The 10193-nt window shown below is 45.4% G+C and overlaps 1 protein-coding gene across 1 annotated transcript in view; it reads right to left on the reverse strand.

Moving 5' to 3' along the window:
• The window catches only part of sorl1 (sortilin-related receptor, L(DLR class) A repeats containing), a 58628-nt gene that overhangs the window by 12119 nt on the left and 36316 nt on the right, over positions 1-10193 (reverse strand). The window contains exons 23-25 of the mRNA XM_042067378.1: positions 8993-9127; positions 6668-6820; positions 6066-6230 (exon numbers count right to left, since the gene is read on the reverse strand). Coding sequence (XP_041923312.1) covers positions 6066-6230; positions 6668-6820; positions 8993-9127 — 453 coding nt within the window. The remainder of the gene's footprint in view (positions 1-6065; positions 6231-6667; positions 6821-8992; positions 9128-10193) is intronic.

The following is a 10193-nucleotide window of genomic DNA, read 5'->3' on the forward strand; positions in this document are numbered from 1 at the left end:
ATTGCTACACTGATGGAAACTGCTATGGGCAATGTGCTGTTTTTGGAATAAATGGACAACTTCTGGATTTCAGCGTCAACATTTGTCTGCGTGTGTTTGTTTAGCTCAGGGCAATCAAGTGAGCGTAGTACTCGTAGCATCTAGCGCTCAGGGCAATCAAGTGAGCGTAGTACTCGTAGCATCTAGCGCGTCAGCCAAGCCTTCCCCGGGCTCAGGCACCTCAGTAGTTCGGTATTAGGCAGAACTCCTTTAACATTAGTCAAAAACCCCGCATCAGTTTGGACTTGGGGCAGCCGTGGTCCACTGGTTAGCACTCTGGACTTGTAACCGGAGGGTTGCCGGTTCGAGCCCCGACCAGTGGGCCACGGCTAAAGTGTCCTTGAGCAATTAGTGTGTGCTTCACCTCACTGTGTGTACACTGTGTGCTGTGTGTGTTTCACTAATTCACAGATTGGGTTAAATGCAGAGACCAAATTTCCCTCACGGGATCAAAAGAGTATATATACTTTTATACTATATACTTATATACTTTAGTTTATAAACATTGGAGTCTTCGGCATGCATGCATGGAATTAGGAGCAGCCAAAGAGCCGTCGGTTTCCTTGTGGATTATCGTTTGGATATTACGTGGGCTTTTCTTGTGACAAGGAGTTGGTTTGATACCGAAATCAGACCACGGAGTAAGGGACCATCCGACGACTGCACGGCGCCCAACGAAAGAGCTATATTTGTAGCGCTACAATCTTCAATGGCCATTTAAATTGTGTGCACACATACCCGGGTATAAAAACAAACACATGTGTTAAGCGCCGGCAGATTGACTGTGGAGACTTTGCGTTAGGCCTACTGACTACTTTGCTAACTTTGCGTTAGGCCTACTGACTTACAGCGAATCGTTTGATCCATTGTTTACCATGGATAGGCCTAATACTCCCGCGATTGAACAGACTGCATTGCAAGCCGCTAGTAAAAACAGCAGTGTGGTTACCGTTGGTGATCACAAGGATTCTAAACGTGTAGAATCACTTGTTGATAAATTAATCACAATGCAAGCGGACAGAAAGTCTAAGTTGGACAACGCCAGCATAATTAGAAAATCGATGCAAGGTTTTAAAAATCACAAACCACAGTTACAAAATGCTCTGAAGGAACTGATAGAAACATGTAATGATGCTAAACGTATTCATGAGTCTTTGTTGAGTTTATTGCCTGTTGATGAAAAGGAAAAACATGAAACTTGGTTTAAAGCAAAGATGATCGCTAACAATGATGTTATTTCTGAAACAAATGTTTTTGTTGCAAGGTGTTCTGAAAATGGTAATGGTGCTTTGTCAACTGTGTCACCTGAAATGTTTGATGCTGGTTTAAATGCAAATGGTCATGTTAGGCCTAAAGCAAATGTGGGTTTTAAAGCTGTGCATGAAAATGACAAGGGTGGGGATGGTGTCATTCAAAACGCGGGGCAGCCGTGGCCTACTGGTTAGTGCATCGGACTTGTAACCGGAGGGTTGCCGGTTCGAACCCCGACCAGTAGGCACGGCTGAAGTGCCCAAGGCACCTAACCCCTCACTGCTCCCCGAGCGCCGCTGTAGTTGCGGCCGGCTTCACCTCACTGTGTGTTCACTGTGTGCTGAGTGTGTTTCACTAATTCACGGATTGGGATAAATGCAGAGACCAAAAGAGTATATATATATACTTATATACTTAAACGACAGTGTGTATACTTAAACGACAGTGTGTCTAATATCAGTAGCAAACGGCACATAAAAGTGTTAGCAGTGTAAGATCCAGCACTTCCTCAGCTTGGATAAAGGCTGAAGTCGAGAGAGCTGCACTTGTGATTAGAGCTGCAGCTTTGAAGGAAAGACACGCCCTCGAGGAGCAGGAACAGCAACTAAGGAGGAGAATGGAGCAGCTTGATGTAGATGCAGAGTTGACTGCATCTGCTGCTAAGTTGTCTGTGCTACAGGCTGCCGCAGTTGCTCAGCGGCACCCTCAAATTCCTATGTGAAAAGGAAAAAAGGAAAATGCAATCAAGAAGTGTCTTAAATCCTAAATTAAAGGAATTTCAACCTCGATTATCAAATCTAACACAACATATCTCTGCCAAAGGACCGTTACCACCTAACAACCCGCTGTCACCAGAGGTGCTCAAAAGGCAAACTGAGCTGTGGTGTAGGGATGCCTCTAAACATCAGCACAACCTATGTGAGCTACAGCAAGGAACGTTGTAGGGATGCCTCTAAACATCAGCACAACCTATGTGAGCTACAGCAAGGAACGTTGTAGGGATGCCTCTAAACATCAGCACAACCTATGTGAGCTACAGCAAGGAACGTTGTAGGGATGCCTCTAAACATCAGCACAACCTACGTGAGCTACAGCAAGGAACGTTGGAACCAGCTGACGATCAGCAGCAGTTAACAACCGTGCAACAACACGAACAGCAAAGGCTTTTTACAGACCAGCCAGCCAATGGAACTCATTCCCCAGATCTACTGGCCATTATGCAAAGACAAAATGACATCATCGCTACCCTGGTTCGCCAACATCATACATCATCTCTGCCATCAAGAGAGATTCCTGTGTTCGATGGGGACCCTCTCCAGTTCAGACCGTTCACCAGAGCCTTTGAACAAGGTGTGGAAAGCAAAGTCGGAAGTACAGACTGTCTTTATTATCTTGAGCAGTTCACCAGAGGACAGCGACAAGAGTTGGTACGTAGCTGTCAGCACATGGCGCCTGACCATGGCTACGAGGTGGCAAAGAGTCTTTTGCAGGAACACTTTGGCAATCCATATAAGGTCGCCATAGCTTATATGAAAAAGGCATTGGCCTGGCAAGCTGTTAAGGCTGAACATTTGAAAGCACCGCAAGACTATTCCTTGTTTTTACGTGGCTGCTGCAATGTAATGGGGGAGCTTCATTACACGCAGGAACTGGACATGCCTGTCAATATGAGGACCATTATCTCCAAGCTGCCGTTTAAGATGAGAGAGCAATGGAGAACTACAGCTCATGACATCATGGAAAGGTCTCATGACCGAGCCCACATCGATGAATTGGTCCAGTTTATCGAACAGCGTGTCAAAATCCTGTCGGACCCTCTGTTGGCAACATACAGGATTCAGCTACTGCCTCGGCACCAAGGCCTCAATCAAGGTTTAATGCACAGCCCAGGAGCCATGTAAGGGCCAACATTGTGGCTGCTGCTGTGACTGAAAATCTATCTGAGGACGTAAAGGAGCAACGGTTGGGCACAGAACACACCGAGGAAGCTAAGTGCCTTTGTTGTGATCGTCGCCACCTTGTGGAGGAGTGCAAGCAATTTAAAGGCAAAATGCACAAGGAGAAGATACTCTTCCTGAGGCAAAAGGGAGTTTGTTTTGCATGTCTACGCGTTGGCCACATGAGCAGGGACTGCGAGAGTCGCTTGGCATGTAAAATCTGTGGACAATCTCACCCTACTGTGCTACACATTAAAAGACAAGTGACTCAGGAACAGTTAACAGCCTCATCTGGCCAGCAACAGTCCTCTCCTCAAACACGTGGACATACAGGGGCCAGTAAGGACCAGAGTGTGCTATCCATCCTTCCTGTCAAGGTGAAGTCTTCAAAGGGAAGCCATGTAATTACAACTTATGCCTTAGGAACAAGCTTCCTGTTGCGCACAATGGGGCAAGAAAGGGTTGTCTCGGCATAGTCTTTGGCGGGTCTGGAGGTGTCTAATCTGGACAGTAATAACTATTATACTCTCCCCGAGGTATTTACACAGAAAGAAATGCCAGTCAATGAGGATAATATGATAAGGTCGGAGGATCTGGCTAAATGGCCTCATCTATCAACGGTGCGTGACGTTGACCTGTTAATTGGAGCTAACGCACCCAAGGTATTAGAACCCTGGGTGGTCATCAATAGCGATCGGAATGGCCCATATGCTATTGGGACAGTGCTGGGATGGGTGGTTAATGGCCCACTGAGTGGAAACAGTGATGCATCATTGTCCTCAGCCACAGTGAACCACATTTCTCTGCAAAAGCTTGAAGACATGCTTGTCAGTCAATACAACCATGACTTCAGTGAGAAGGCTGCAGAGGAAAGGGAAGTGTCTCGAGGTGGCATCAGATTTATGGAGATCATGGAGGATTCAGCAGTGCTGCAGGATGGAAGGTACTGTTTGAGGTTACCCTTCAAAAAAAAAGTGACGTTTCTCTGCCCAATAACTTGGCATTGGTGAAGTCGTGACGAGGCAGGAGGGCTAAGCAGGCACCTGCTCAGGTACAGGAGGTTGCTCAGGTAGAGGAGGTTGCTGAGAGTGAGCCTAAATGTTGAGCCTGCTGCTGAGGGCAATGATGCTGCTGCTGTTGTAGCCGTCAAAGAACCAGTGAAACCTGTGGCTGCCAAAGCTGCACGTGGTCGTAGAGGTAAGCAGACTGCTGCCAAAGCACTCGAGGAGGAGGCCAAGGAAAGCAAACCCAAGGTAGCGGCTTCCGAGCCGTTCGTCGGCAATGCTGAGGAGACAGTCAGTGACGCCCCTGTCAAGAAAGGAAGAGGAATTTGTATGTATGGAGATATACTTACTTGTTTAGCCAGCAGAGCTGTCCATCTTGAAGTTGCAGTGTCCAAGACGGACGCCTGTATCAATGCTCTGTGGCGCTTTATAAGCGGAAGAGGGCAAGTGACTCAACTGGTGTCTGACAACGGTACAAGCTTTGTTGGGGCGAACAGAGAACTGAAGGAAGCTTTCCCAGATAGCAAGGGAAGCCAGCCCCACCACCTGGTTTGTTCGAGCCCCATGACCTCTATGGGAGAAGAAGATGGGTGAGGGAGTACCTGCCTCTACTTCAAGAGAGGCAAAAGTGGAACAACAAGATAAGAGATGTTTGAAGGCTGGAGATATTGTGGTCATCATGGACGCTTCGGCTCCTCGTGGTTCTTGGCCACTTGCCAGAGTACTTGAAGTTTTAAGCAGGGCCTAGTACGTTCTGGGAAGTTGCAGACGAAATCGAATCATTGAAAGAAATGTGACCAAACTTTGTTTAGTGTATGGGGTATAACTGTGAAGGTATCAGCTTGATTATGTCATGGTATTTTGCAACATTTTGGTTCCTTTTGTTTCATTTGTTTAAATTGTTGTGTCTGTTGGCCATCAACAATTAGGGGCCGGTGTGTGTAAGAGCCAAATGCAGCTTTGTATCCAGGTTCACATTCCTTTGTCTTACACTAGGTGGCGCATGTCTCAGGTATAAAGGTAGCAAATACAGTGTTGTTGGCAGGTGTTTGACCCGGAAGGGCAAAGGGTTTTTGACCGCTTGCGCGCAGCGCTTGTATTGCTACACTGATGGAAACTGCTATGGGCAATGTGCTGTTTTTGGAATAAATGGACAACTTCTGGATTTCAACGTCAACATTTGTCTGCGTGTGTTTGTTTAGCTCAGGGCAATCAAGTGAGCGTAGTACTCGTAGCATCTAGCGCTCAGGGCAATCAAATGAGCGTAGTACTCATAGCATCTAGCGCGTCAGCCAAGCCTTCCCCGGGCTCAGGCACCAGAGTAGTTCGATATTGGGCCGAACTCCTTTAGCACAAGCTACTGATACACATAGGAGTGTCAGGTGGTCAACAAGTCCACTTTCATCAAAAGTGACACAGTCTCTCAGTGCGCCTGTACAAACGTGCAATATGGGCCTAAGATGAGAGATATTTTTAGGAAACAATTCATGACTGTAGAACAAACCTGTTTTTAAGAGCCATTTGTCGTAAAGATAATGCCAGTGCTCTGTGTTATGACAGATAATAAGTGTGTGTAGTTTACAGAGTAAAAACAAGGTACTAGCCCAGTGCACTACTGCAGGGCAGTAGGTTTCATTTCCTAATGGTTATAAAAACGCTACGCTCCTTGCATTGTGTAAGAACATACTGTAAGGGTAAAACAGCCTTGGCCATGCAAATACATGTGTGTGTGTGTGTGTGTGTAGATGATTCTGTGGTGTGTGCAGATGATATTGTGGTGTGTGTAGATGATTCTGTGGTGTGTGTGTGTGTGTGTGTCCGAGAGGGCACTCACGGCAGCTGAGCTCATCGGAGCCGTCCTGGCACTGGCTGGTTCCATCACAGCGCTGCCAGGCTGGGATGCAGGCGTGCGGTCGGCTGCAGGAGAACTGGCCTCTGGCGCAGGGCGAGGGGGCAGCCGGGGTGGGTGCAGCCGTCTGCGGCAGGGAGCTGTTGGAGGCTGGAGGCAGCAGACGCACACATAGGAGTGTCGGGTGATCAACATGACCAGCAGGGGGCGCTGAAGCCACTGAGCAGGTTAGCAACGAAAAGCCTGATTCTCAAAGATAGGATCACACCATCAGCCTCAGACCCAGCTAATTACTCTAAAAAATAATAGAACACCCCCCCCCCCCCCCGAATTTGTGAACCTGCATATGTTTAAGACACAAATAAAATTTAAAAAAAAAAATATAAATGAATTACTTTCTTATACATCTCTTAACTGAAAATATGTTTCCTTTCATGTCTGGCCAATAGGTTTGAATTTCACCATATTATGTGAAAACGATGCTGCATTTAGCGCGGTTTAAACTGCCAGTTGTTCTGTCAATCTGTGTGCAAGTAGGGGGTAGTGTTGTTGGCGTTGTTGTTGTTGTTGTTGGATCGCTCGTGTACCTGTGGGGCAGCCAGCCTCGTCGCTGCCGTCAGGGCAGTCGCTGTAGCCGTCACACACCCAGCTGTCGATGATGCATGCACCTGAGCTACAGTGGAAGCGGTTAGGTGCACAGGAGGAGGGGCCTGGGGCAGGGGTGTGGGCGGAGCCTCCATCTGGGGACACAGAGAGAGTTTAGAACACACACACACACACTGGCATACATACACAGACACACACACACACATACATACACATACACACACACACACACACACACAGGCACACATACACACTGGCATACATACACAGACACACACACACACAGGCATACATACACACTGGCATACATACACAGACACACACACACACACACACACACACACACACACACACACTCACTGGCATACATACACAGACACACACACATACATACACACACACACACACACACACACACACACACACACACACACACACACACACACACACACTGGCATACATACACAGACGCACACACACACACTGGCACACATACACACTGGCATACATACACAGACACACACACACACAGGCATACATACACACTGGCATACATACACAGACACACACACACACACACACACTGGCATACATACACAGACGCACACACACACACTGGCATACATACACAGACGCACACACACACACACACAGGCACACATACACAGACGCACACACACACACACACACACACACACTGGCATAAATACACAGACGCACACACACACACACACTGGCATACATACACAGACGCACACACACACACACAGGCACACATACACACTGGCATACATACACAGACACACACACACACACACAGGCATACATACACACTGGCATACATACACAGACACACACACACATACACACAGACACAGATACAGACACACACACTCACACAGGCATTAGGCATACATACACAACAATATGTCTGCATATACATCATTCATACCACAGGTGAAGTTCAAGGTGTTTAACAGGTAGACAACAGAAAACTGATACATTATGTACTTTTTGACAGTCTGGGTCTATGACTGAAGTATTTGTTGAAATGCCAAACGCCACATGACAATGAATAAACTAATCGTTCAAGCCACAAGCAACTGCAATCGAGTGAACCACTGGCCAGCCATGCGGTCACAGCCTGAAGGGCCATCAACACCAGGAACGATAATTGTAACGATAACGGCAAAACCACAGTTTTAAATGTTGCTCTAGTAGTTAATATGAATGGCGACGTCCACACCGCATACAAGAATGATAATGAATATCGATATTGTTGGGGCTCACTTAGATAGATAGATAGAGATAACACTTTACTTGACGGGTGAGTTCATACCACATTCATAGCAGCTGTCATAAACTGCACATAAAACATTCATGACTATTTTAATGAAACATGACTCAACCATTATACTAAACCTTTCATGAATGTGGAAAACAGAAAGACGAGAACTTGTCAAAATAAAAGTCCAAAGTCGCAAAGCAGCATTGCCGTTTTTGGTCCAAACCTCTTACCTGATCATGTCACATCTGAGTCAATGGGCTGCTCCAGTGCCAAAAAGACAGAACATGGTCAAGCAAATAATTGTTGTTTCATAAAAATGTATTTGTTTTATGATGTAACCTTTGCAGATGATTTCTCATCTTTTGCTACTGGGAATGTCCAACCGTTCTAGGTTACACAAATACGGGTCAGCTGAATGTAGGCTAGTTTACATCCCAGTGTTAAACTCAGTGATTACGAATACTTCACAACTTGTATAGTAAAGTGACATTCTATGTAGACTTCATGAGATATTCCTGAAATATTTACAAAGGCTGAAGTGATTAAATTAATGGTATCCAGGTTACACAAATACGATGCTGGACTTTTATTTTGACAAGTTGTCGTCATTCTGTCTTCCACATTCATGAAATGTTTGGTATTAATGTTGAGTCATGTCCCATGAAACAGTCATGAATGCTTTATGTGCAGTTTATGACAGCTGCTATGAATGTGTTATGAACTCACCCGTCAAGTAAAGTGTTACCTAGATAGATAGATAGATAGATAGATAGATAGATAGAAACTTCAAGAAAAAATAAAGATAACAAATAAAGAAAAAAAGCTGACAGCCAATCAGAATCCATTGTTTTTTAGACACATTCTTCAACATGTCTTCAACAAATCTTCATTTGGTCATTGGTCAGTGCTCATATCGTATAATAATGCTCATATCGTTGTAATTACAGTTATTGTTGCCGGTGTCGTGAGCGGCCCTTAACTCTTTTGTCTTTGAGATAGCGAGTGGGTGACGTCTGACCTGTGCACTGAGCCTCATCTGACCAGTCTCCGCAGTCATTCTCTCCGTCGCACTTCCACCAGCTGGGCACGCAGCGTCCGTTCTTACACTCGTACTGGAAGTAGCGTGAGCAGCCGGGGGAGTCCGTGGACGATGCTGGGTAAACAGAGAGGAGCGTGTATTAACACAAGGAATTCTATTACATATTATATAGAACGTATATACACAACGTATATACATAACGTTTCTTGGCGTTTTAAGCCCCCAACGTTGTCTTCAAGGCAGAGCTGCCTGGAAGGCGCTAGGGTTAGGCATGGGTTAAGGTTAGGTGCCTTTAAGTCAACGGTGGTAGCGCCGCCTGGAAGACGAAGTTTGGGGCTTAAAACACCAATGAGCTAACATAACAGAACATTAACAGCCCGGCGTCTCCATGGATGAGGCTGGGTAAACACCGAGAGGAGCGTGTCTTTACCTGAGGAATTCTATTAAATATTACATATGACATAACATAGCATAATATATTAACAGCCAGGCGTCCTTGTGGATACGACTGGGTGAACGCAGAGAGGAGCGTATCTTTACCAGAGTCAGACAGTCAAAGGAACCCCCGCACACTGACATCATTTACTGATTTTGATCTTAAGAGCGAATTACTGAACCTCTTCACTCTTAACAAGAAAATGAGAAGATGATTCCAATGTGGACTTTTATACTTTCATGTTCCTGCAACCCACCAGCATCTGGCAACGTGAAGTGGCTGGGCACCAGGATTTCACCTAAAGCTCATCAAAACCAGCACATCATATCTCTTTATGCTTAAGCTCATCAAAACCAGCACATCATATCTCTTTATGCTTAAGCTCATTAAAATCAGCACATCATATCTCTTTATGCTTAAGCTCATTAAAACTAGCACATCATATCTCTTTATGCTTAAGCTCATTAAAACCAGCACATCATATCTCTTTATGCTTAAGCTCATTAAAACCAGCACATCATATCCCTTTATGCTTAAGCTCATTAAAACCAGCACATCATATCTCTTTATGCTTAAGCTCATTAAAACCAGCACATCATATGTCTTTATGCGTGTCTGGAGTCTTGGCTTTTGAAAGAAAGAAAGACAAAAAAAAAAGACAAAACAAAGTTGCAAAAAAATATGCTAATATTATTAGAGAGACATGAGATTGGAGAGGAGGAAGTGGACGAGGAAGATAGAATA

The sequence above is a fragment of the Alosa sapidissima genome, chromosome 17 (genome assembly GCF_018492685.1).
Source record: "Alosa sapidissima isolate fAloSap1 chromosome 17, fAloSap1.pri, whole genome shotgun sequence".
Lineage (NCBI taxonomy): Eukaryota > Metazoa > Chordata > Actinopteri > Clupeiformes > Clupeidae > Alosa > Alosa sapidissima.